At 43.3% G+C, this 27,727-nt stretch overlaps 1 protein-coding gene and 1 long non-coding RNA gene across 5 annotated transcripts; one reads left to right on the top strand and one right to left on the bottom strand.

Moving 5' to 3' along the window:
- The first annotated feature begins 2,430 nt into the window (after positions 1–2,430).
- On the top strand, positions 2,431–8,591 carry LOC135297290 (uncharacterized). 3 transcript variants are annotated; one of them, XR_010359332.1, is made up of 4 exons: positions 2,431–3,059; positions 5,273–5,804; positions 6,197–6,315; positions 6,371–7,886. It is a non-coding gene; the product is annotated as an uncharacterized LOC135297290 (long non-coding RNA). The 3 variants fall into 3 exon arrangements; XR_010359333.1 differs by lacking the exons at positions 6,197–6,315; positions 6,371–7,886 and adding an exon at positions 7,904–8,591; XR_010359331.1 differs by having other exon boundaries at positions 6,197–7,886.
- A 3,537-nt stretch (positions 8,592–12,128) lies between these two features.
- Positions 12,129–27,213, bottom strand: DESI2 (desumoylating isopeptidase 2). 2 transcript variants are annotated; one of them, XM_064414692.1, is made up of 5 exons: positions 26,763–27,213; positions 20,213–20,285; positions 18,224–18,317; positions 17,583–17,724; positions 12,129–15,749 (listed from the first exon to the last, which is right to left on the bottom strand). In XM_064414692.1, exons 1-5 carry the CDS (start codon positions 26,799–26,801, stop codon positions 15,516–15,518), a joined length of 582 nt encoding a protein of 193 aa, XP_064270762.1. In that variant the 5' UTR covers positions 26,802–27,213; the 3' UTR covers positions 12,129–15,515. The 2 variants fall into 2 exon arrangements, with proteins under 2 accessions (XP_064270762.1, XP_064270763.1); XM_064414693.1 differs by lacking the exon at positions 26,763–27,213 and adding an exon at positions 26,275–26,730.
- Positions 27,214–27,727: the final 514 nt, after the last annotated feature.

Below are 27,727 nucleotides of genomic sequence, written 5' to 3'. Positions count from 1 at the left end.
GTGGAAGGAACTCCTTTCTTGCCTCCGAGCTACTTTCCTTTGGCCCTATTTAATTCCTAATGTGTTCATCTAACTTTACTTCAGAACTTCCCCTTCCATTTCACATCTTCATTTTTCAAAACACCTGCCCTGAGGTTTCCATCACGAAGAGTGTGGAGGGTGGTTATTATGAACTTTGCCTTGTGTTCCATGTCTGTCATGTGAATGTGTCAGGTTTAATCTTTATTAATTCCTGAGGGAAAACTGAAGGCTAGAGCTAATAAGGTATTTGTATGGTAATTGTTTCTTTTGGGACGTGGTTTCTGAGAATTCATAACAAACTGGAAAGAGTTGCATGAGTATGAAATTTATTTAGAAATAAGCTGTTTAAGTAGCACAACGAAATTAGAAAATTCATAGGGGAAAAAATACATTTAAGCTTATTAAATGCTCAGGCACCCTCTCAGACATAAGAATTCCCTCAGCACAAGTCACTGGAAGCTGCAAGGGTATTCTGAGGAGGTATCGTGGTGTGCTTCTTCTGTCCTTACACTTTTCCCTATATATCCAATATTAGATAAATTAAATTTTTGCATGACTCACTGGTGCTCTTGCATTTCTGCCAAGATTAGGCTAAAGCCCAGAGAAAAGAAAGTGCTATAACAGAGACAGTGACATCACGGAACTGAAGGGTAGGAGAGGAAAGAGGTGGTGTGCCAGGAGCCACTTTGGTGATCTGTTTTGCTTGCAGTGTGCAGTGGATGTGTAATTAGCAGTGTGCAGGGAGAGAGGAGTCACATTCAAGGAGCAGAGCATATCAAAGTAGACACTCAAACCAGACAACTGGAAAGGATGCTCAGAAGCCACGCCATGTATCAACTTCAAAAAATTATGATGTATCAGGTAGATCTCGTTACATCTTGTTGAGTTTTTTTCCTTTTGTTTTTTTTTTTTCTTTAGCAGGTGCGGGAGGGCAAGGAGTTTGTGTGTTTTATTTTAGTTTTGTAATCAAGTTTAAGTATATTTCACTGGCTTATCCCCACCCCACATTGTCTGGTGACATGACTGTCTGCTAGTACCCTGCCACATGCAAGGTGTTTTGTTCCACTGGAAGTTACAGTACATTCCTGAGCCAGCTGCCATCCAAAACACATAGAGAGATTCAGAGAAGTCAGTGTATGTTGTTTCATCATGCTACAAAGGCTGGTTTCAGTCTGCTAGGGCAGGATCTCCTACACAAAATAACACACCTTTGGCAAGGGGTAAAGTAAAAAAATTGCACATGGCTTCAGAAGGGTCTCACAAGAAACAGGCAGTCTGCAAGGATGAGAATTGAGAGTTCAAAGTCAAACACAACATATTATTTCCAAACAGTTGTTCCAGATTTGCAGGCACCTTGGTGTCCTGCTGTGGTGTCCAGATTCCCTGGCAAGAATTCAAGGTTTTTCTTGTTCATGACAGGAATGACTTCATGTCTTGCACACTGAGAGTGTTAATTTAGCATATAAATATTTCTCTACCTAGTGTGGTTTCTGCTGCTTTCTGAGAAGCAGCAGAGATTAAAAATACCTCATATCTTGTTGCTTGGTGTTTTCAGATCCAATATTTTTGCTCTTTCCCTGATGCCTCACTGTGACCTGGCTGAAGGCTGAGTCAGTCTGTTGGTGACTGGCTACCGAGGGCTACAACCTTCTGTCACATTTTGATTTTGGAGGACCCTGGTTTCCTGCCTAGAGCATCAGGTGCTGGGCTGAAGTCATTAACTCTAGAGGGCACCTGATGCAAGACAGCCATCAGAATTAGGTGGGAGGGGGAGAGCGTGTGTAATGTAGAAGCTGAGCTCTGAGGTTTTGGAAAGTAGTAGGACAACTGGAGGTCTGAGTTGTTATGAGTAAAAAGTTATCAATTTTTTTTTTTAAGGTTAAACAAAGTTAAACAAGTTGAACCAGTGGCTGTTGAATTTACCTGCATGTTGCAGCCACCTATTGTTAAGAGTTCTTCTTTCATTACCTGTTAATGGTTAGTGATTAGCCATTGTCCCCCTTGGATGCTTGCCATCACCAGACCCCGCAGGTAGCAGGGGCGGAGTGACATCAGACCTAGTATGCAGATGAGAATGCATCTCACCAGATTTTGCAACCCTAAAAGCAACGAGCCAGCATGGAATTAAGAGACCTAAGTGATGTCTAAAGATGAGGAACTTAATCCAGTATCTGCTAAGATCCTTTTACTTCTCACCCTAACCTGAAAAGGTCTTAACTAGAAAGAAAACATGGAATGTTAGACCGAAAAAGCAGAATTTCCTACTCTCCCGTGAGGACGGAATCCCCAGCTCTGCCCGCAGACCAGTGGACAAAGCTGCATCACCCTCCTCCTCCGTGCCACTCCTGGGAGCACCGGCGGCGTGGGCGCGACCCGTCGGCTTCTCCCCACCTGAGCTGATTCTTTTCAATAAAGGCATTAAAAAGGAGAAAGATCTCCTGCCCATTTATTTCATGAGTTGCTGGGGAAACTGCTCCCAGAGGGACCTGGGGGATCTGTGCACTCTCTGCACTCAACTGGTGCCATCCCCCTCCGTGTGCCACAGGGTGCTGCTGGGGAAGCTTCTGGAGTGTCCCTAGGGTACAGCCCAGTGCTGTTGCCCTCAGCAGTGACACACCCACCTCCTCCCTAAATTGAGCTTCAGACCTCCTGAGCACGGGCCACATCTGTTAGGGGCCACTGAATTATGCAGAAGGGGTTTTCCCTTTATACTAGTGGGTTTATTTTCCCATACATTTTCCCATGCTGATAGTTCCATTTTCCCAGCATGTCTGACTTGTGCCTTCTCAGTACCTCTGCAGGAACAGGAGCAGGAGCTAAACATGTGCTTAATTGCCTCACTTACAAACTGTTTAAAATTCTTAGATAATTGATGTCTGATAGATTGGTTTTTCTTGTCTGCTGAAACTAAATTAGGCTAACACCAGCCAGGGGTGGCTGGTGAGTCATTCTTCCAGTCCTGGGAAAGTCTGTGTTGGCAGAATATTCAACAACAACCATCACCAAATCCCGTGCTTCAGAAAGGGGCCACTTCTCAGGTGAGAAAGGAGGGTTTATTGTGATGAATGATCCTTCAGAGCACTAACATGGGCTTCTGACAGTATAATGCTGAGTAATGGTGTTGCTTCCTCGATTCTCACCTCATTCTTGTGCTTGGGAGCAGTAAGTGCACTCCCCTAGTTTATGGTTTCCTTTTTACATTGTTTGCCTTTAAACTCATCACTCAAGATGAACATTGCAATACAGCAGTTTGTCTTAAATCCCCCATCTTTTTCAAATGCTTGTCATGAATACTAAAAAACTAATGCTGTTCAAAGTTCTGGATTTTTTCCCAACTTAACTACAGGCAAGTCTCAGATTTTGAACATATTAGAGATGTCTTTAAAATCTTATCTGTAACTGACATAATTATGTGCTCAGACAAGTTGTGGCAAAAGGCCAATCACTAAGAAGAATCTCAGGCATTACGCTCTTATTTTTAAGTTAAATCATGGAATGATCCCCAAACCCTCACCATTTCACTTATTAGGTCTTTCTCAAAAAAAAAAAGGCCAGAGCTGCTGTGCATTCAGAGGAGGAGAATTTTAGCACTTGTTTTTATTTAAGCCTCAGAAACCATCAGCTCCTTAGTAACTAGGGGTGTGTCTGCTAAGAACAATCTGTCACCTGTCACTGGGCTTTTAAGCAACTGATTTCACATCCAGAGCTAAGACAGATAATTGACAAAATCATGCAGACTTCAGCTGAGGAAAGTGCTAATTTTTTTTTTAATGTTATCCACAAAAGGCTGCTTTTTTAGTTAATTTCATATTCTTAGACAATTTCAATCTGTAGTTACAAAGAACGTCATGTGAATTGATTGTAAAGCTCTGTCAGATACAAGTAATCCAGAGTCTGCAGATTTTTGTAAGTGTTGGTTAAACGTATTTTTTCATAATTAAACCAGCTAAGTTTCTGAAAAGTTTCCAGAATCCCTTTTAACACTGATATTTTAGTAAAACACTAACCTCCCAAAGTCCTAAAGCCTAGTGATAATTTCAAACTTATTAAGTTTGTTAGTATAATTATTGGGGAAAAAACAAGTTGTAGAGAAACTTGAAAATGGCTCTGTAAGCAACAGCCACAGATGGAAAATTTAATAAAGGTTAGAGAGGCAAGAGGTGAAGCTTGTGGTTTCTGTGCTGAAGGGTTTGAAGGAACCTTCTCAGCAAGAAAACTTCCTCTTGCTCCTGCATGATTAATACCTTTTTGTCTCTGTCCCAGTTAGTGACCAAAGAACTTCCATCTGGGGCAAAATTCTGCTGGTTCCTGGAAGTGAAGTTCTCACATACATTTTACCCTCAGACAGAGAACCAAATGCGTGAGTCAGTTAAAAAAAAACCCAAAACAAGCTGTACTGTTACTGATCAGACACACAGATTCCGTGTATGTCGTTTGCTGGACTCACCTGCAGCAGTTCTGGGTGTGCATCTGCCAGCCCTGATTTCTTCTCCCGGTGCTGAGGGTGCTGAGTCCCAGTGCTGGGGCACAGCAGTGGCACGGCAGCACCAGGGAGCTGAAGAACACCTTGGTTTGCAAGACAAAGCTACAGAGGAGAAGTTCAATGACACTATCAGAAGGCCCCTCTGTTGTGATCTGAGATAGATTCAGTAATCACTGTGTGATCAAATTGCGTTTGTCAGATTCTCAGATAACAACTTGCACAGGGCTGTTGGGTGATTTTCCCATGCTTTGTGTACTGCTATGGGAAAGGGACACTGGGAACCAGCTTTGAAACTTACAGTTTCCACTCCTGTCACAACTGTGAGTCAAGCAAATTCTAGACTGCTTTGAAAGTTGATGTGTTTGGCTGAATAAAAAGGGACCAGTTGAACAATCTGGGATTCAGATGTGAGCACTCCTTCCCTGATCTGAGCGTTTGGCTGTCTTAGGGGCAGCCTGAGGCTTTGAGAGCAGAGGGAGGTATGGACTGGCATCCCTGAGCTGGCAGGGTTGCTGTCTCTGCTGGGATGAGTCACCCAGGGTACTGAGCTGAACTGACTGTGTGCTGCTTTCTCCACCTTTTACCATACTGCTGTCCAAGGCTGTTTTGTTAGAACAGAAAAGGAGTTAAAACTGATAACACAACTCTCTAAACAACATTGTAAGACAGAATAAAGATTTTGAAAACAAATCTATCCTTTACTCACTGGGTTCTTACAAGGGAGACAGTCTCTTCTACAGTTCCCTTGAATCCCTCTCTTCTGTCCAGGTTCTTGCCTTGTCTTCTGAACATCACCTTATCTTCTGACCAAGCTTCCTCCTTAGCCTGAGTTGGATACAGAACCTGGCTCCTCTGGTTGCTTTTGCTGGACCTTTGCATCGCCTGACTCTGTTCTGGCCCCAGCCACTTGGCCAGCACCATGGCTCTGTGCTTTTCCTAGAAGTTCCTGAGTGCTAAGCCATGGCTGGACCAGCTGGAGCACAAAGCCAAGTACTGTGCAAACTCATCAGGAAAACTACTGAGCTGTTCTGTCAGGGAGTGCTGCCCACGTGGGTGAGAGGTGCTCAGAGGAGGTGGAGTGCCTTGAGATAAATTGCTCATCCAGGAAGAAAGGCAGTAGGCTGGAAAGCTGATTCCCTCACATCAGCCTCTACCCTGCCTGGCAAGGCTCCAAGGAACATCTGAGCCTTTTCTGACATGAGCTGGGAGGAAGGCTCTGAAGCAAACCTGGGAAAGGCTACATGATGGCGAGCTTACTCAATCCTGAAAACTGTATCCATGCCAAACAAGCTTCTTTCAGGTATGAGTGTTTTGTTATTCCCATTTAGATTTAGATTTAGATTTAGATTTAAATCAGCTGGGGAAACACCTTATGTACAAATCAAGAGGCATCCAATGCCACTGTGTAGGTAACTGATTCGTGCCCTGCCTGTCCAGCAGCTTGAGTCCAAAGAACCCAAGCAAAACCCAACCCTCTCTGTACATTTAATCACTGCCTTATACATATATATATATATATATATATATATAAAAATATATATATAACATAATGCATTATTGTCTTGCTGTCCTCTTCCATGGAGTGACCATTATGTTATTTTAAACACTTTAGTGATCAGCTAAACTTACATGTAAGAGCAGGTCTTTGGCAAATCTTGTGTCTGTTCACGCTGTGTATCTTCAACACTGCAGTTACAAGAATTTGTGAGCTACACACTTCTCCCATAAAACACCAGAGATCTGTCTTCTGTGGGGCTTTGTTCCTCCTTTGACAGCTTACAGACCATCAAGTTCTGCTTCTAAATTAAGAGGTATCTCATTGCTTTTTAGTTGTACTGTAAAGTTCTTGATGACTTCAGTAATTAGTGTTTATACTTCCCCAGGCCTGCGTAGATGCACTTTAACATTGCATAAGGAGATGAAGCACTCCACAACAGAGTATGCATTGCTCCCAGGATTTCTAGTTTTACATCCTCAAGTTTTGTAGAGCCTTGCTGAGGGAGTGTCCCCACAAACTGCATCATGGGTAACCTGGTGTAGTAATTTTGAGTGGATTTTGCAGCACAGATGCAGAAAAATATTCACAGGAAGATACCAGGATCATGTACATCTCACTGCACCAAGGAACTTTTCAACTACAAACACTTGTTTGTTAGTGCTATGATCAACTGTCAATTGTAGGACTTAAAAAAAAATAAATGTCTGATTTGGCTGCCTTCAGCATTTCTTTGTTATCGACAACATTTCTGTAAAATGTTGGATCAACTTCTAGAAACATCAAAATTCATGCTAGAAATTAATTCCACCCTACTGGCATCTGTTCCAGATATCCTTTGTGATTGCCTGATTATTATCCAAGGCTGGTTTCTGCTGAAGGTATTACCTGCAGGTGCAAGTGCTGCATTAAGCTGAGCAGGCACAGGGCTGTACACATCTGTGCTGCCTCCTTTCCCTGGGAGATGTGAATCACTGCTGTGGTGGGCACAGCTGGTCTTCACACCACCCGTCCTGATCATCGACCACAGCCTCACCACACTGCCTAACCTGGGCTGTGGAGTTTCTCTTGTTTGGTTAAATACCTCTTTATACTTCCATGGACTCCTTCCAAATGAAACTCAATTGAGTAGTTAATAATATGGAGGGAGAGTTAAGCTTTTTAAGTTCTGCATGCTTTTGTGCCAATTATTCCATCAAAGACTGGCTCGCTTTGTTGCTACAGAGCTTCTCAGCGAGGCATGACCTTGGTTTATTAAATAATACATGTATTTCTGAGAGCAACTTATGTAAGAGTAGGCCTATCCAGCAAGTCTGATGTTTGACCACTCAGTGTATGAAAGCAAACACTGAATAAAGAGTGCCCTGCTCAGTACCTGGGTAAGAGGGACAGGCAGCCTCACAGTGGCTGCACTTGTCTCTCAGCCACCATTGCTGCCTTTACTATTTCCTCTCAGGGTGCTGCAGCACAGTTTCCTTGCGGCCTCTTGGATATCTCAGCACATGCTCAACACATGGCTGGTGCATCTGCTGGCTTAATGCTGGCCTGGACTTTGCAGGGCAAACAATAAATTTCTGCCCCCAGAGATGGCAACAGCACTGCCTCTTGTGCTGGTGTGAGCTGTACCCACCAGTAAGGAGCTAATGGGATCTGAAGTTCCTGCTCCTTCCTTCTCCACCTCCTCCTCCTCCCCTTCTCCCCTGGCTGGGGTTTGGGGCTGCACAGGCTGTCAGTGACACAGGGCAGGTGGTGCAGGCTGTCTTGGGGTACCTGCAACTTCTCTGAAACCACTTTCATACCACACGCAGGGCAATACAGTGATCAGTCTCTCTGCTCCCTTTGGAGAAAAGCAAATCTGTTAGCTTTAAATCTCAGAAGTAATTTTCATAACATCATTTCTGCAGCAGCCAGTTTCCATGGAAACCAAGAAACGACTGGCAGCATGCATAGGAAAGAAGACAGCTGACCTGACTGTCCTTCCCTGGCCCCTGTGGATGGGCTTCCCTCAGCCTGCACATGCACATCCTTTGCTCACTGCTGTGAGACAGACAAGCCCAGACTCAAAGGCTTCAGCTCATTCCACTGGCAGCAGCCGAGTGCACTGTCTCTCCTGGCTGCTGCACATCTTCCTCATCCCACCCCATCCTGCCTCTCAGGGCAGCTTGTCCTGCACCCAGGGGAGGAGGGCAGAGGGAAGAAGAGTCTGTAGATGTTTTCACCCCCCTCCCCCCTTCCTACCTTTTATCATTCCCAGGCCTCAGTAGTGATGGAAGGACTTGTGGTTAGCTTTGAATATGCATGTGTCCCTTTCTTTTTGACCCCCCCAACCCACTTATTTCACATACTTTGTTCACTTATTCCACTGCTGCTACAATACTCCTACAGGTCAACTTTTTGAAGATCTATATTTATAATAAAGCCCTATATGCATTGCATTAAATTTACAAATATTCTTGGACTTCTTCCTAACCACTGCCAGAAATATCTGCTCTCCAGGTGAAGGTCCTGTTCCCTGTGGTGTTCCTTAAGAAGCCCCAAACCTATTGTTACAGTCTTCAAGAACTAGCAGTTTTGTCTGTGTGTTTGGGCAGAGAGAAGGGACTTGTCTGACCCAGGTTCAGCTGCAGCTTTTGGTTTTATTTCTTCAACTGCATTCTCCATAAGCCTCCCCACATGATAAGGAAGAAGTATAGATCAGCTCATGACACACAGTCAGGGAAGAGTGTCATGACCAATAGGATTACCTGGTCTGCAGGCAAAAAGCAGATCCTCAGAGACCATTTAGGAAGTTGAACATCTGCAGGGGACAGACTGAGGGAGAAAAAGTTGATTCTCAGGAGCTGACTGCTCTGGAAGTGCTGTACAAATAGGTCATGCCACAGGGCAGGACCAGGAAGATGTGTAGTCAAGCTCTGAACAGATTCCATTTTATACTTAGTTTAATTCTGCAATATTAGTTTATTATCAATAAATAATGATATGTCTATTTATTTAGTAAAAAACCAGCCAGCTGGGGAGGCGCTAGAGGCTGCCTGCCTGTCTGTCTGAAGGATGCAGTGCAGGTTCCCATGCCATGCTCATCCCTACTCCCCAAAAGCATGGGCTGACCATGGCACCCCTGGGTGCATGTCATGGTGTGGCATTCACTGGGGGAGCTTTGTGCAGGGAGCCACGGGCAGAGACACAGCTCTAGGCCATGGATTCTGTCCTTCCTTCCTTTAAACCTCTTAAAATGCACAGAAGCCTCCTGGAAGGGTAAAGCAGCTTAAAGAAAGCAATTGCAGAGATGAGAGCATCCACAAAAGCTGGGCACTCCCTGAGGTGTTTCTCTGCCCTTGAGCCCAGAGTGCTGGAGGGAAGAGCAAGCCTGGACAGCCTCCACAGGGCTTCTACGAAACTTTCCAAGTCTCTCTGACATAAAAAATAATTGACCTTTACAGCTGTATTTGAGCCAGCTACACTGCCATCAGCTCTTGCTAGTCCTCACCACTCAGTTGATGTTTGCTTAATGGCATGTGAATTAATTTGTTGGAAGCTGACACTTCACTGCAGGATTAGTTAGTGACACTAACACTGAGCTGGTGCATGAAATTCAAGATGCAGAGCATCATTTTTTTTGTGGTAAAAAAAAACCAAAACAAAACAAAATAGGTAAATGCCAATGCTTTTGGAAATCTTCACTTTTAGGATGCTATGACTGAGTAATGAATGAGCTGAAGTACAGAAGAAAAATAAACCAAATTCCAGCTATTTAAAGGCTCAGCAATTCTTTCCAGGCAAAAAAACAAGCAGCTATTGTGTGCTGGCACTGGGAGGGCTGGGGGAAGGCAGTATTTCCCACAGGCAAATTAGGAATGGGAAAACCAGGACAAAACCCACAAGCCTCTGCAGCCTGAGTAGGGAGCACAAGACATTTTCTGTTCAACATGATTTGTGTTGTCATTAGGTGGGTTTAATAGGGCTCTATACTTATTCTGGGAGGAAAGCCCTGGCTCTGCTTGAGCTAACAGTAATGACCATTCTGACTTGGGAAACACGAGGGAGCATTTGCCATGTCACTCAGGCACTCACTGGGAACAGAGGGTCTCCTCTGCCCCCATCCATTCCTGGTGAGGCAGTTTGGACACGTTTCTCTGGAGCCTGATAAAAACCTGTCTGTGCCCTGTTTGGCCAGGGGTGTCTGATTCACATCACTTGTCTGCCTGTAAAGGAGGACCCATATTGACCATCAGCCTCACTGGGACCAGAGCAGAACCCCACAAGGGGTGCATTTGAAAACCCCCACAATTCTGTCCCACAGCTGGGGGGACAGAACAGGACTGGCATCATGGATGTGGGAAAGGTTTCTCTCATCCACAATGGCTTGCACCCCTTCCTAACTCTCCTCCCAAGCTGTCGTGAGCCCCAGCAGGAACAGCTCAGAAACACAGCCCCAGCTTCCCAAAGTTCTGCATCTGGGTGCCTTGTTTCAGGCTGTGTAAAGGTGAAATGGGATAGAGAGGTAAAAATAGCTCCCTAAAAAGAAATAATGAGTTAAAGCCCATGAACAACAGCTCCTGTAGGGCATACATGCAGCCCCTCCTTCACCTTCACTTTGATCAGGAGACACTAACAGTGATTTCTCTCCTTTCACACAAACACATGGTCTGGAGCAGCACAGCAGGTAACCAGCAGGTGCAGCAGGCTTGCTGCTTTGAGGATTCCAGGATCAACAAGTTTCAAAAGACCAGGAGAACTGCTGACCACCCATCTAAAACCTGCAGAAGGAGCAGTGTTCCCTTAGTTCTATGTGTCCCAGGCTGCTGCTCAGAGATGGACAGGGTGGAGAGCCACTCTGGTATGAGCAATGTCCCTCTCTATGGAGACCCAGAGTTTCTAACATGCCCAAAGCAAGCTAAAACTATGCCAGTAAAGGATCATGCATTTTTTTATGGCTAGATCCTGGTTTAGTTCGCTATATGTTAATTTTAATGGATCAGATCATGTGAAAAATACAAGATCCCTACTCTAGCCCAGCAGGAATGGGAGCTGCCAGTGGAGCACAGCTGCTTTTCCAAAGAACTGCCACAGCTGCCCTGACAAGTTGTTATATTGATAAGTTTGAAGGTTTTTTTTATTATCTGATTTAGATCAAACCACAGGATTTCAGAGAAAGTCAGGAACTGTCCAATAACCATTTCCACTGCACTGTATGAAGCACTGAGAAAGAATGTATTTATTCTGGGGGATGTGACAGGACTAAGCTGCTATAGCCATAAAACACCTCTGCCTCTTGCAAAGCTGTTCCCATGACAAATCTGTCATGTACTTCTGCATGGTCGAATAAACTTTTAGAAACTAAAATTTCATTTGGAACATTTATCTTTTCTTCAAGACCAACTCCACTGAATGCAGCCACTCACCCACTAGCAAACAATGCAGTCAGTGCTTTTGTGTATTGATCACCTTCCTAGAAGCTGACAGGGCTATTGGATACCAGAAGTGAGTTTATCTGGAATTCACATTTGTTTCAACTGATCAACTATTGTCAAGTTTCCTTTCAGTAGGCTGCAAATTGCTCAAACTCTCTTGCAGGCTTACTGGTGAGTAGGGAAACACAGAAAAGGGAACACATGTGTCTGGACAGCCTCTCCAACAGATCAAGCCCTAGCAAATGTTCATTAGCACTGCACATACTGCACACGGACACATCCTGCTCAGCATGCACAACATGCCAAAACACATCCCCTTCCAGCTGTGGGGAGAGATGGGAAGGGACAACACCAGCTTGGACAGCACCCCATCCATCAGTGCCCTCAACTTGCAGGGAAGTCTCTCTGCTGTTAAAACACATGGACTCATCTGCCCTTTGAAAATTCCAGTGCCAACACCTTTCAGTGCTGGCAAAGCACACCCTCAAGGGCTGCTGCCAGCTCTGTGCCAGAGCTTGGCATGTTTGGGGAAGATGCCTCACACAAACCAAACCGCAGCACCTGATGCCCATGTCAGCCTAACAGCTTAAAGCTTCACTCCAGGAAACCCTTGGGTAGTCTCACTGTCCCTCAAAACCATTGCTCAAAACCAAACATCAGCTTGAGTGGCACTGCCAAAACAAGCTGTAGGTACAAGGGGAGTAACACACAGAGCCAACTTTTTTTTATAAAAGTATTTTTAATAAACTGATGGATTTAAGTTTAAGATGCTAGACAACTTGTTGCCATGTACAGGTAACAAAAGTCAAAATTCTTTGAATTTTATACAAATACTATGTAGTAAACTTGAATACAAGTTTACAAAAAATGCATCAGTGAATATTCAGCTTGTAACCAACTTCCAACAGTGAAAATTATAATCTATCAATAGTGATCAGAATTGCATTGCAAATTTTAGAAGTAATGCAACTATGTTTTTTTTTTACCAAGCCACTCCGAAGTTACTGGTGCACACTGACAGTACATTGGATTTTTTTGGCTTGCTGAACAGAAAATGGCATTTAAATAAAATGACTGAGTTAAACAATGTAATACATATCAAAAGTACTATCTCACAGAAAATTAAACAAGAATGAGAAAGTAAACAGAGCAGAACCCTGAAGTGGTGATATTTTTCTACCCGTTTTGATGGAAAAGATTCCACAGGTGTCCAGCTTTCTCACAGCATTCTGAAGTGTTCTAGTCCTAGCACAGTGTGGTCATTAGTAGACTAAAGTAATCCCTGCTTGGCAGTAATGCTGGTGAAAGGTAACTTGCTCTATTGCTAACAAATTGGAGTAACCACTGGCAGGGTGACTTGCAGGCATCCAGCAGAGGCTGAGCTGACAGCACACGATGGAAGTTACAGTACTGCTCGCTTTGATTCAATACCCAACAACCTTCAGGGTTCAGGTGTCAGTTTCCTCACAGGATTTACCAATGGGTGGTTTCAAAACAAACAGAAAAAAGTTATTATGGAGCATAAGACAGTATTTTCACCTGTACAGCTAACAATAAAATGAATGGTTTTGTTACAAACTTTCCAGTCTGCTTTATAAAAAATAGTCTTAGTTTTACTTCTAAATAAAAACTGTGCTGTGATCTGTCATGTTCTTGCATTGTACATGCTGTAATTGTGTGTGTTAATGAAGGTGTAGAGATTTGTGACCTAGCGCTCTGGATGTATCAGAAGCCTAAAAAGCTGATTTTGGTACATAAAAGGTAGCAATGAAAAATCATTCTATTTATTTTTCCTAAAGCCTAGGAAAAGCTACAGTACGTTGCTAGATCAGTGGCCTCAACCCTGAGCTGAAATAAAGGACCTGCCCTGGCCAAGAGACTTAGTCACATTACTACCACAGCTGCACAGCAGAGACAAAGGAACCTGTCTGCAGCCTGTTGTCTGAGCTGGGAGTAGCGTGAGATTCAGTCCTGTGATGCTTGAGAGTTGACTGGAGACCACCATAATCATTTTCACTACAGGGAAAAGAAGGAAAGGAGAACTCAAATTCGGAGTGGAAAGCACTCAACAGGGAGGGTCAGTATATCCAGCTTCTGGAGATCAAACAGAGGATGAAGTTAGTGGCAGACTCACCAGTTTTAAGCATTTCCCACTTGATAGAAGAGATTATTAAAACACGTACCAAAATACAGTTATGGAGATGTTTACTATTATCTCACTCTTTCCAGAAAGAGTCTCACTTGATTTTCCCCCCTAGAACTGAGTGTATCTCTCTCTGTACTACACTGCATCATAGAACAGAAGTGAAAACCTAAAGTCTGTCTGATGAAGGATTCAACCCAGGTGGCAGCAGAAATAAAACTTCCACTTGTTTCTAATACAAGTTGGAGCTGGCAACCATAAGAATTCTTACTATGATACAGCTACTGCACCTTCCTGTAGGATTCAATGGCACCACTACCCATGGCCAGGAGCATTCATAACATGAAGCATTTTGCCTTCCAAGAGGACTTTTTTTTTTTGCTTTTAAACAGCAGAAACTGCAGAGTCAGTATTTCATTCAACAGAAAAACTAAACCCAGCAAAAGACTGTAAATAAAGCTCGTAAGAATCATCCATATTTCTAGTAATGCACACTTCTTTGTGAGCTGATCCCTTCAGGGATGGGATGTTTTTTGTTAGTTTAAGGCAGCAAGTCTTACAAAATACTCAAGCTCACCTCCCTCATGTTTGTGCTACTGTAGCCTTATGTGCACAATAGAACCTCACTAATTTACACTAATGATTGGAAGAACAATTCATTCTCTTGGTAAGTGAACAAGAATAAGGCATTCCATTATATATTCTGATCACTAATTATAATTTAGCACTAATTATAATCTACCAGCAAACATACTTCTGTGTTTTAGAAAATAGTATCTCTTACCTTCAGATATAATTATGTGTGCAGATTAGTGGGTTCTGCTGTGTAAACACGCAGGTGCATAAGCAATTTTCAGGTTTTTCTTCATTACATCTGATAAGAAAGTTAATGCCACAGATAGAGACTGTGGGAAAATAAATTAGGATTTCTCTATCATTTGTGCGGATATGCACAACTGGGCAGTAATTTATAGCTCAAAAAAGGAAGGACACAAATGTTTACAAACTCAAATGAAGCAAAATCAGCAGCAGGAAGCAAAGGCCATTCCCCAACCATAAATGGCTTGTTTTACATGATTCCAAACTATACGAAACAAACAAATAAAAAAGGAATACAAGTACTAACTTAGATTTCAAACTAACAAGTTTGAAATCAAGTAAAGCAAAGAAGTGAAAAATTTGTTGATGCTTCTAGCAGATGATATTCACATGTTTAAATCCTGAAATAAACTGCAAGTAAAGACACAAGACAGGATGAAAACTAAATGTCTGAATTGAAAAAAAAAATTGATTGATGTACACTGCAATAAAATAGAAATTTCCCTTCATATGTGCAAAAATCCACAGTTTCATTAATGTAGAGGTCATACTTCTAGGAACAGATTTTAGACCAAACCAGTCTCCCTACATCCTGGAATCTACCTGTTTACATCAGCCACTTTAAGTGCACAGTACCCTGTTCACATATAGTATTCAGCAGTTTCTGGCATTCCTCAATTTAGTGTTCTCCTGCCTTAAATCTTGAAAACAAAGGGGAAAGTTCATCCAGGGCATCATACCACTGCTTTTGATTTATACCAACAGTTAAATCAAACTCAAATTCTTTCTTCTTCCATGGTAGCAGGAGTCCTTATAGGACATGTAAACAGCAGTACACAATACTGTAAACAAATAATTTAAGTTCTGCTTTATGCAAGATGTTAAGTTAACTCAGGTCTACCCAACAGGTGGAAATGAAAAGGGTGGCTTCACACAAAATCCTTCCCTTTTCTCCCAGCAATTCTTTTCACTATGTAAATAATCCTGAGCTGAAACAGGGGTTGATGAGAGCTTTGTTTTTTGCATATAAAAACAATGTTCTAGAGCTGGCTCTCACGTTCTGTCAGGAAGTCAATTGCTGAAGAGATCAAACTGAAGTATTTCAAAAGTATTTCTGAAGTATTTGCTACTTTGGAGGAGGACTTATAATTTGGTGTGGCGTCCAGTTCTAGACCCAGATGCCGAGCTTGCCAAGGAAGCTGATGCTGCTGCATCCTCAGCTTCCTCCAGCTCATCGTGTAGCTCCTGGCTAACACTAGACTGGAGGGCTGCAGGAGTTAGCCACTCCTTTGGCAGGCAGCTCTGGAGGAAGGGTATACAAGAGCTGAAGTAGGCAAGGCGATTCACCCATCGTGGAATCTCTTTCCCACAGAGAATCTATGGGGGAAGGAAAAAGAAAGGGTTAATTTGTTTTCTGGATTCAGCAGTAACAAAACTGCAGGACTGCAAATAAGAAGCAAAAGCTGCAGCAGGCTTACAGTTTACATATCACAAATGCCAATCAAGAAGCACCCGAGTCAGCTGCACTATGACTTTCTCCATCAGTAAAGGCAGCATTCCAAGTCCCACAAACACCTATATTCCATTGTGAAAGTTGGTTCTATGATTTTCTTAGAAGTCCTGAAAAGCCTAACCACCTCACTCTTTTCTAATAACTTCTATAAAAGGCACAAAAATTAGTTAAGCTATGGTTTCTATTCAGTGCTAATTCCTCATAAACAGAAATTGCAGGAGAAACCCCACTATTACAAAAAAGCACTCTAAAATTAACTGGCCAGAAAGACAGCGTCAATACTAGAATTGTATGGAGTTACACACACAGCTGAGGCTCTTTACTGTGGTGGCCTCTGATGACTTCCACAGGATGTCACCATCCTACAAGAGAGGCCCAGCACACACTTTGGTTCACAGGAACAAGAGAAGCTACACAATGCACAGCTGGGTTCAACTCCTCAAAAATGCATGAAGTTGCATTAAGTAGTTATTTTTACTGCACATCAGTCATTAAATAATTTTATTGTCACTATTCAAGGAGTGAGCTACTTTACTTAACTACCTCCATATTCATTTCTGGTATTACAGTGCAAATCTGGAGAATATGAGCATCACTCTGCTGTAACTGAGCAGTATTTAACTTGCAATTATACCCACTTTTATAGTCAATTTGAACACTAAATAGGACAAGATCTAAAACAGCAAAAAATATGACTATGCAGCTGAATAGTATGGCAAAGCCCTGGCCATATAGGCCAGATTTCACACCAACTGCAGCTTTGTCAGTGTCTCACCCTACTTACTTGTACCACCAGCATTGCACATGAATCATCATCTCAATAAAATTTTCCACTACCACTGGAAGATGAGTCTACATAAAACACAGGCCATACAGTAAATATGCATTAACTGTGTTGGAAAAAACCCAAATAAAATCAGTGAAACTTCACATGAGAAAAACAGCCATCCTTGTTTTGGAGTGTTTGAATGAAACATTAGCATTAATTCTGTCAAGCAGAGATTGCCAACTATCAATGAAAATCAAAGTTTCCATTCCCCTCTTCGAGCTGGGTTACTTGTTCCTGACCCTTTCCCATGTGTGGATATACATGTGAATGATCAGACATTCAATCATATTGGCAAACTGATCACGTTACAACAAAGCTGAGGGGGAAAAAGCAAAGCCTGTTCCACTCCTCGGTCAGATACTCTGCATGAGCACTCAAGGATCCAGCTGACCAGGACACAGGTGCTGGCACAGCAATAACTTGACAAAAGCCTCTCAAGCAGAAGATTAACATTATCTCAGTAACTTTAATGCCTTTCTTTAACTTGATCATAACTTTGAAAATTATTTACAGTGTGATGGTTCTGTGAGGAAATACGAATAATCTGATAACAATAACAAGTAGTTCTATCTTCAGTAGCAATCCTTGAAACAACTAAAATGATTTCAAAATCTTAATACTTTATTTACTAGGCATCTCTTTAGGAATGCACCTCTGCTTTAACACAAGCTATGTATGACAACAATATTTAGCAGCAAAATCTGATGCTTTGGACACAAGCACAAATACAACCTGAAAAATTTTATTTGCCCAAGGCAACAGAGATAGGAAGTGGAAAATTAAACCAAATGTTACAGAGGACTAGAAGGATATGATGCTCTGTAGCCACCTGTGAAGCACCTTTCCACAGACCTTTAAGTTTGTTTACCTCAGATAAAGCTGAAGAAAAGTGATTGCAGTTTTTGTGCATTAGGTGATAAGCATTTCCTTTGAATTCCTTTCCAAGCTCTTCTACTATTTTTTCTATATCATCTTCCATAAAGTCAGTACTGCCTAGAACCACAGCCTCTCTAGAAGAGAAACAGAGTAGAGGGTGATCAGGCTCCCATGATACAGGTGAACTACTGTTCATACATTGATCAAAAGTCACTCCATTGTGGGTAGAAAGACGTTTCTGTTCTCCAAGAATAACAAAGGTTCTTTCTATTCCATTTTATGGCACCACTTTCATCTTTATCACAAGAGATGATGTTTTCTTCCTGATTACCCACCTTGAAAAGTTACTGCACTGCTTATGCTGTATGAATAATAAAAGTTAGCTACAAGTCCACAAAATTTGTATGCATTTCAGGAATTTAATGGTATGCTAAAAAAAGAGCTCTTTGCTGTAGACACTTCATTGTCTCACCACCTCTGTCCGTTTTTCATTTCTATGCAAAAACATTAATTTCTCAGAAAGTCAGAAATCCTTTACAATTCAATACATCTATCCTCAAAAATAAATGCAACAAATTGTCTTTTTCATATGCTTTCTCAAAGAGCAAGAAAATAGAAAATAATCTTTCTTACTTAAATTTAAATGTTTCTCCTAGCTCAGAAGCATTTCCTGGTGAAATCTCAAATATTCCAGAAAAAGGGTATGGATGACCACCATAGGCAAACTCTGAAAGAGAAAGCTCAGATTTAACAAAACCAGCATCTGATGGCAGTAAAAAACAGCAGAGCTCACTGAATGGAAGGTGACTTCACAAGGATCTAAAGCTAGCAGCCAGGCATGTTATTTACATGAGGAGCAAATGAAGTGAGCTGGAAGTTAATAGCTTTGTCAGTTATTACACAGCCTAAGCAAAAACTAACAGGAACTTTCCTACCTCAGTGTACAGGTTTAACTGGAATAAATTTGCAAAAAGTACGTATGGTTTTCATTGCATAAGTGAGCATTTACAAGTTAAATTGTACATCTTTATATATACTTGTCTTTAGAATTGCACTTACATACATCTAAATTGGGGATTCAGAGCACTGCATCCTCAGGGGTCTGATGGCACTTCTATTAATGTACACCACAGTCCTCAGTGTGGCAGTGTGTAGTGGCCTAATAGGTTCTTGAAATTTCTTGATTTGCAAGAGTTCAATTCTTTACAAGTTCACAAGTTCTTTATTATAACAAGAAAGTAAACCAGTGCATGCATCTCAAGGCTGCACATAGCATCTGCTGGCTTAAGCACTCACACTACATGGAAGCATCATGGTGTGCTGCAGCTTCCGCCTGTGTCTGTGAGATAACAGAGCACGCCGCACCCAGAGTGTAATAAAAAGCTTTAAGCATGACTTCACACTTCCTTTCCTCAAAACTCCTAACACATCACCCAAGTCTAGCAGTCAGTTTTGTGGATAATCTTTTTTACAACAGGTTAATAAATAAAAGGTTTGATGTGCCTGGAAAAATGCAAGTCATTGTTCTAGCAGGGGCATGACCTGCTATATGAGAAAGGCACTATAATCCCAGCAGGAAGGGAGGCACATGTATTTGGCACAGCTCAAAAACTGGGTTTCAGGCACAGCACTATTAAGAGTCAGGTCTTTCTGGGTCAGATTAAAAAAAATTTTAAAAAAGTTTTAACAATAAGCATTGTATTTTGTCAATTTGTTTTTCTGGTAACACTTGCAATATCAGATACAATGTGACCATTACAGTAGCTGAAACATAGTTTAAGATAATTTTGGGCAGTCCGGTCTTTGGAGTGCATGCCCTGACTTTTGCTCCTTCACCTTGCCTCTCAACACATTTAAAAAAAAAAAAAACAAAAAAAAAAACCACAGCAGTAGATTTTCCTTCTTTAACTGGACTACTTTCAGCAACACCATCAGCTTGGAGTGTGATTACACTTTGGGCAGAAACATCTCAGACCTGAGCCCGTGCTGAGGCGTGCACAGAAACACCTTCTGGCTGCAGTGCAGGCTCAAAGTGGCCTGAACAGACCAGGAGGCTGTAGCACCCAAGCACAACCTGTTTAGCAAAATTGAAAAGCATTGCTGTTATTTATCACAAGGGCATCTTTTATGAACAGCATGAATGGGATGCCTTTGAAAGAAACTGTCTCTAAAACAAACCAACCCACCAAAAGGGAACAGACCTTTTCCCGAGCATCACGCACTTTTAGGTGCCTCTCTGCAACAGATTATTGTTCCTGTAGTAAAAAATTAACTCCTTGCACTAAGTGCTGACAGAAAACTGAGGAACGGATTCAACCATGCTTTACACAAAGCACACGTTTGTTTTATGTAGGTTTTTAAAAGTATTTCCAAACCTAAAATAAAGATTTATATGCCTGGCTGAGTAAGTTGCACACTTTTTCATAGTTGCACAGCTTTATACAAAAGAATGCTCAATGGCTACCAGGTTATTCATGTTCAAGGTTTTTTTCCAGAGGCAGAATAGATGAGAAAAGAGATGAACAGGTTTCAGGAGCTAGGCTCCCCTCACTACCTGAAAAATGCTTTTTGAATAACAGCATTACTGAAACAAAAAATAAGTTATGCTTTTCTCGTACATACCTCGGCCATACACCTCTATGCCTGAATGAAACACTCCAATTCCAAGGGAAGAAGTATATTCATTCATCCAATACTAAAAGGAAAAAAGGAAAAGAAAAACAAACCCAAAACAGTAGTTAGTTTGCAGTACAGATTTATCTTCTCAGAGCAGACTGTCCCCCACATCAAAAGCATTAAACCTTATCACAGAGTGTAAACTACACAATCCATTTTACAGGAAGACAACATCACCAAAATTCCCCAACTGCATGCAGAGAATTAATTCCATTAGGTTCTATTCCAGTGTTTTAGTGCTGTCAAAGTTTGTCAGTCAAGGAGTCTGAACCTGGGAGAAATCCAGATGAACCTTCTATTTGTCAACAAGCCGTAGGCTGTTAAGTTTGCCATTAGGTGGAACACATTCTAGAATCAATTGCTGTAATTTTAAGGAGCACGTTTTTCTTCAGGGTACGTCGGAATGTAGGACTGTGAGATACACACACCGACTGTCATTAACAGTAATGACCACACCTGCTTATGAACAGATGAGCACAAGACATACTCAGAGATGGACTGAAATTACCTTATTATATTTTGTCTTTGAATACTCAATTAGAGGTCACTAGAGAAAGACACAAAGCTCTCCAGGCTGCTGATGCACGGGGCTCCAAACATGAGGTTTAAGTCCTTTGCATAGGTCTGACACTTGTTTCTAATACATCACTTGCATTGTACCCAACAGAAAACAGATGCATTTCAAAAGCAATCAGAGTAAAAATTTTTTAGAAAATGCAAAAAAATAGTAAAGAAAGGAAACTTCTCTTAGCGCTTTCTCTTTTCTTTTATGAAAGTGCAGCAGCAGCAAGTGTCTATCAGAAGCTAACTGTTACCCTCAAGACCTCAAAGATGCAGAATGCTGATAAGGGAAAACCTCAAAGTACTCTTTCACTGTCTGCATCACCACTCTCAAAGTATAAGTCTCCAAGCATCAAAAGATTTCAAGTGACACACAATTTGAGAAGGAACCTGAAACAAAGCCTTTAAAAAAAAGCCTCAGTTGTCCTTAAAACTGAAATTGGCTAGCAAGAAAAATCTTAGGAAAATACAAGAAAAACATTATTTTGTCAATTACTCCACTAACAGGATTTTTTCTTCCCAGAGCTTCTCTGCGAACTTTTGCAAAGCAGACTTCAACAAGTCAACTAGCAGGCAGGATACAGGCTGAGGTAGTACCCCCAGTAAATTAATACTGGTTTAGCAAGCAGGAAGAAAAAAAGAAGCTATCTTCTTCACACAACCTGTTGACATAATCAGTGTTTTCTGATGCAAGCTACTATGAAGCACAACCAATGATAAAAATATAAAAGGTTGCAGGTGTCACACTTGAAGATGTGTTGGCTGGAGTAAGTGTGTAATTTACAGCAGCATCACAAACATTACAGCGTGTAGGCTTTTTGTCTCCCAATAAAAATGACACACTAAACCTCAGGGTGACAGGCTATTAATAAAAACGAAAACAAGTTAAATGGCAAAAAGAGCACGCCACACCAACAGTCACAAACAGACAAACCAGCTGTGGGAAATTTTGTCAATATGAATTAAGAGAAGGCAGATTTTGCGCCTTATATTTATTTAAAGCTCAATCGTGATCACTGGATAAATTTTGCTTAATACTAAACTTTACTATTTGCTTTAATTTCTGGCTTTGTCAGTGTAGTGCTATGTTAGCTAGTGGGGTATGGACGACTACACTAAATCATCACCTTAGTCTATTTGAAGGGCTTAGCAATTCTTTCCTTCCACCCCCCAGAAAACAGCAGAGAGCAAGTCTGTATGAACAAGCTACATCCAGAAATACACTGCATTAATTTACTCTGTATAGAAAGACATATACTGGGAGAATACAAAGAGGGAAAGAAAGGCGAAGGATGCGAAGACTACTCATCTCAGTGGGTTTGTGAGCATAAAAAAATTGATTTTGCTCACAAGGTGAAATGAAAGTCCCCAGGAAAAACAGAAGAGCTACTGCAACATAAATGAGTTTCAGTTCTGAAGCCCTTCCTAACCCACGGTTTACCAGCTCACCATTTCAAAATAGTTTCAGGTTTATATTTATAGTCAAAACTGTAGGCACAGTCAATGTACAGTTTGTCATCACTGGAATAAAGTACATTTGCCTAATGGGATGGTGTATCCAAATGAACCTAACCTAGAACTGAGCTAGACAGGGTCTCTGGTGCTCTAGTCTGTCCCTCTCCTGGGCACTTGTGGCCAGAAAACTCGGAACCTGGCTGCTGAATTCCAAACAGCCTACATATCATGCTCCCATTGGGTCTGTTAATGCCAAGCAAGGTTATGGCTGCTCCCTGAAAACAGAACAAAACTTTTACAAGATACCCCACATGCAGCAGGATAGAATAAAGCTGGTTATTAGATAGAAAAAATGAGGAAAGAAAGTATTCACAGTACTCCCCACCCACAACCCCATGAAACCAAACACAAAGTATAGGGAAGAGAGAGAAAAGTGAGCCACCAAGCCTTCTCATTGATCTGTACAGAAGGATGGATGGGATGGAAAGCTGATCCAACAAGGTACTCAGCACAGCCTGCCCCTATCCAAGCATGTGCTCCTGCATACTGGTGCCACCTAAACACTGGGAACTCACTACACTGCACAAAGTGAGCACTGGTGGCAAATAAAATCAAAGTTAGCAGCTTTGGAAGAAGTGCCAGAAGCAAGCTAGCACTTTGCTTCATATTTCCAGTAAGAACAGAATAGGTTAATTGAAGATAAAAGAATTTCAATGAGGCAGAATTACTTTCCCCCTAGGAAAGTAATTATATCTAATTATTACTTAATCTGGATGAGCTATTGGAAGGTTGGTTCCATTTACTCATTGAACAAAATGCCTTATCTCACTGAAGGAAGAAATGCAGGACAAATGCAACAAAGAGTACTGAATTTGGCTGCAGCTGAAAAGATTATATACAACTTACAAAATAAAGATTGTAAATTAAAATTACATCTGTATAGCTCACTGGTTCAGTGACATGCCCAAACTGATCCCAAATGCTACATCCTTGCTTCCATTACACAAACTGGATTCCCTTTAGTCTTGATATGGATTTTGCCATAGTAGTATGGTGCAATCCCACATCCTTAATATTTTGCAATATGTCAGTCTTGTAAAACAGGATTTCAGATTTAATCTATTATAAGGAAAATATTAGAGAAGTATTTTTCTATGTGCACAATAAAGTCATGTCACTGCAATGAAAGAAAAACACTAATCCCAGTGCTTCAAAAATATCTTCAGAGCTTTCATTTACATTAATACTTTAGCTTGTTATTGCCTTATTTGACAAGGGAAGAAATAGAATACTACTTGGGCACAAAAAAAACTAGACTCCTAAAAATAGCAGTTAGTTAAAATGAAGCTGTAAAGTACTCCAGCTCTCAAAACACAATGTATCAAAGCCTTCACCCTACCCTTTTAATGATCATAAAAGATGTTCAAAGGCATGAACTGTACCACGTAAATATGCCCTTAAGCTTCTCTCCCTCCATAAAGTTACCAGTACTTGAAAGTCTACTTTCTTCTACAACACACACATCCCCCTCACACTTCGGTTTTATCAAAGATTTTTGCTTTTTCAAGCACTAAGGACATTGGAAGGGTATACCTCCAAAAGCAACCACCTCACTCCTGTAAGGAGTTCCAACTGCAGCAAGGTCACTTAGCACTCCCCTGCATACCTAAGCAGCTGCCTGGGAAGTGGAAGCCACAGTTTGGGTTAAGATAATGCTGTTAGTTTATTACAAAGTTGGTTCTGTCAACCACGTGAATAACAATGTCTCTTGTTCCAAAAGAGAAACAAAAAACCCCAACCCTAAAATACAAAACAGTCCCAAACCCATTTCCAAGTGACATGGAATGTCAGAAGCAAAGAGAAAACCTGCTAATGTCTCAAATACACAGCTGGCATGCTTCAGTGAATAAACAGAACTTCAAAACTCCTATTGCAGAGGACTCCTCCCTTCTTCCACCCACTCCTAGTGTCCCCAAACAAAGCAGTACCATTGATTTCAGCCCGCTGTTGTACAAGCAGTAAAAACTGCTATGCAACATGAAGGTGAGGTTTTGGTCTCAAACAAGTTTCAAATGGACTAAGATGTGGTTTAGCAGAGGAGTTTGATGAAGGATGTACGCTGGTGGGATCTTCCAGACATCACACAAACCTGTGTTATTCTCACCAGTTTGAAGGAAAACTGCTTCTCTAACAGTCAAATAAAGTAGATATTTATACAAAACAACAAACAGGGCTGAAGCAGGAAATAGAAATATTCTCCTTAGTGGCTTCATCTTATACCGTGTATAATCTGTGGTGATGTGCAGCTTCAACCAACAAAGTCACCCCTACATGAAATCAAACATCTGCAAATAAATGTGCTTGGCTGCTTCTTTTGGAGAGCAAGTTCCTTCCACAGATGGTGGCTTCAGAAACTGTGAATTCTCGATGCAGGCAGAACCCCAGTAATAACAACAGGATAACCAACAGCCCCCTAACGTGTCCTTAGGAAAAATATGACACTAGCTTTTAGGAGCACCCCCTTCCTGTTGCTTTTTTTCCTCACTTCCCTCATGTCAACTGCCAGCCTTCCTAGGATGGCTGGAGTAAAACTGATCGCAGCAATTCAGGTCTGGAGGAAAACGGAAGGACGATGTGAATGAAAGAGTGGACTATCACAAGAGAAAAAGAAACAGCATGCTGAGGTCACACCCCACCAGTGCTACCAGCATAGCGAGAATGGAGTTTCTTAGAGGCCATGGCAGGCATTTACACAGGAGTCAGTCCACTCAGTTAAGGTTTCACAGCCTGCCTGTGAACTGGAATCACTTAATGCACAATTAAGCAAGTCTTTATGAGAACAGTGGGTCTTCCATTTTGGTGAGTCAGAAGTGCGTCAAGCCTTGACTTCAAAGATATTCTTATGTAAGAGTCACAAAACTGAAGTCCTACTTCTTTCCCTGTACAAATATTTACAGTTAATATAGGTAAAACCATCTTTTTTATGCTAAAAGAGATTCCCCAATATATATATTTGCACTGTAGTCCAGAGAAGTCATATATATGCATTTGACAGGGCAGCCTTCCCTCCTCAAGTCTAGTGTAAAGGCACACTGTGACTTTTTCTCATATTAATATCACATATGAGCCCAACCAGGTGAGCAAAGACCCCTTCGTTTTTCCTCCCATCTGTCAGAAAATCACAGTGAACAGACTGTTCCTGTCTCCAGTCTCCCCTCCCTGTCTATAATGAAGGAAACCAAACTCCAGGTAACAGGCTATATTCAGTGGACAGAGAGCTCAAACACAGGAGTGGGCAAAAAAATCCCCCAAAAAAGGACATTGATTTCTAAGGTAAGTATTAGAATGAAAGAAAATAATGACAAAAATCAGGGTAGTTGCTATGATATTGTAAGTATATTTGATTTCAAGCCAGATAGATCCCTACTGATTACTTAAACATTTTAGCATTTGAATGTGACTGTTCCCAAGCAAAACAAGCTGTAATTTCTCACTTCCAGCAGTCACTGACACTACACTATATACCCTCACCCCTTCAAAACAGCGAAGGTTCACTTTAAAATGGTGGTGGTAGGATAGCCTATCCAAAATAAGCTAAGTAACACAACCACTGTCACCTGAAGCTAGTTCTCCATCTTACTGTCCCTGTATCAGTAGGCTTAAAACTTGGGCAGAGAAATACTGCCACTCGTTCTAATTTCCAGCGATTGAAACGCATTAATGGATAATATTTTCTTATTACTTATCCAAGCCTACTGCTCCATGCAGGTACTTACACCTCATTTGTTACCATGGCATTTGAGCAGCTTCCAGCTGAACAGAAGACAATACCACAGTCGCTGTAGGTGCCACATAAAGATTATCCAGGAGGGAGGGAAGGTGAGCTCATAGGGCTGCAAATCAAGCTGGAGTGATTCCTTTATTTCTACCAAGTCGCAGCCACAACAAAACTATTCATAAATTATGGTCTAGTAAAAAATCACCTTACTGACACTGTGCTAAAAAGCTCTTATCCTTGCAGAGACAGAGGTTATCCCGAACTACCATCCTCTTGGAACACAGGACCTTTTTCTGCGTTTCGTGAGCAGAAAGGCAGGGCCTCCCTGCTGCTGAGCTGGGGGCAGTAGCAGAGGGAGCAGCACAGCACAGGGACGCTCACGGCAGGGAAAGTTTCCCCGGCGACAGGGAGCGGATCCACCTGTCACTGGGAGACCCGACCCGGCAAACTTCTGTCGCAGGTCACAGAGGGGCTGTGGAAATCGTCAGACCTCCCAAATCACCGCCCTCGCCCTCCCCTCGCCGGGCTCGCTGCTTCTCCCGCTCCGCCGCCCCGGATCCAGCTCCCGCGGGGACAGGCATGGCAAGGGCAGGCAAAGTTTCCAGGCGCCCTGGCCCCCGCAGGGCAGGCCACTCCCCGCCGCCGCCCTGCCGGGAGGGGGCCGAGACCCCCGCCCCGAGCCGCGCCGTGCCGGTGCCTCACCATGTCGTAGACGTTCAGGATCACCAGCTGGTTCGCCATCGCCGGCGGCCCGCGGGCGCCCCCCGCCCGCTCGGTCGCTCCCGCTGCGGCGGCGGCGCCGCTCAGGCCGGCGGCGGGGCGGTGCGGACCCCCGGGGGCCGCTTCCTCCTCGTCCTGCCTGTTGCTGCGGGGCGGCGGGGGGCGGCGGGCACCATGGAGCCGCCGCCGCGGAGGGACGGGGCCGCGCCCCCGGGAGACGCGCTCAGCCCGCGGCCGGCAGCGGGGGCCGGGCGGCGCGGGGGGCAGCGGGCGCGGGCCCCACCCCGGCGGCGGCGGCGGCGGTGCCGGTGGCGGGCGGGGAGGAGTGGAGGGAGGCAGAGGGAAGGGAGAAGCGCCGGGGCGGGCCGCGCCCTGCCTGGCGCCAGGCCGGGCCGCGGGACGGCCGGGCAGCCCCGCCGACGGGCGCAAAATGGAGCCGCTCCAGCCCGCCCCCAGCGCCCGAGCCGAGCGGCACGGCCGCGACTACAGCTCCCGGCGCGCCGCGCGGGAATGCGGGCGGGAATGCGGCTCCCGGCGTGCCCGGCGCCGCCCGGCCCGCCCCGCGGCCCGGCTGGGGGCACAGGGGCACTGCCCGGGCCGTGGCTGCCCGCCGGGCCTCGTCCCTGCCGCCCCCGGGGCGGGTGTGCCCGGCGGCCGGACAGCGCTGCTGAGGGTCCCGCGGGCTCTGGGACCCGGCCTGGCACGGCTGCCCGGCTGTGCCCGCCTGCCCCGTGCCGTGCCCGCCACTCCTGTCCCTAAGGTTGTTGGTTCCCAGAGGAGAATGAGTTAGTTCTCGGCCCGTGTGGTGGCCGCCCTCACAGCATCCCCCGGCACCGCCATTTCGCCTTTGGGTTCGGTGAAGAACGGAAAATTTAAGTGGCTCAGTAGAGGGAAGGTGTGAGCCGTACGGACTGGGGATAACCCACATGTGGGTGCTGGTGAAGGCA

The sequence above is a fragment of the Passer domesticus genome, chromosome 3 (genome assembly GCF_036417665.1).
Source record: "Passer domesticus isolate bPasDom1 chromosome 3, bPasDom1.hap1, whole genome shotgun sequence".
Taxonomy (NCBI): domain Eukaryota; kingdom Metazoa; phylum Chordata; class Aves; order Passeriformes; family Passeridae; genus Passer; species Passer domesticus.
The sequence above is the reverse complement of the archived record's forward strand: the minus strand, read 5'-3'. Positions and strand labels throughout refer to the sequence as shown.

What these genes read in the sequence shown, in the direction of transcription:
- DESI2 (XM_064414692.1), bottom strand. Translation starts at nt 26,801, where the DNA reads ATGGCGAACCAGCTGGTGATCCTGAACGTCTACGACATG. An exon ending in TCCTGAACGTCTACGACATG is followed by an intron (nt 20,286 to 26,762) that starts GTGAGGCACCGG and finishes TTTTCCTTTTAG; the next exon opens with TATTGGATGAATGAATATAC. An exon ending in TTTCTTCAGCTTTATCTGAG is followed by an intron (nt 15,750 to 17,582) that starts GTAAACAAACTT and finishes CTTCCCCCATAG; the next exon opens with ATTCTCTGTGGGAAAGAGAT.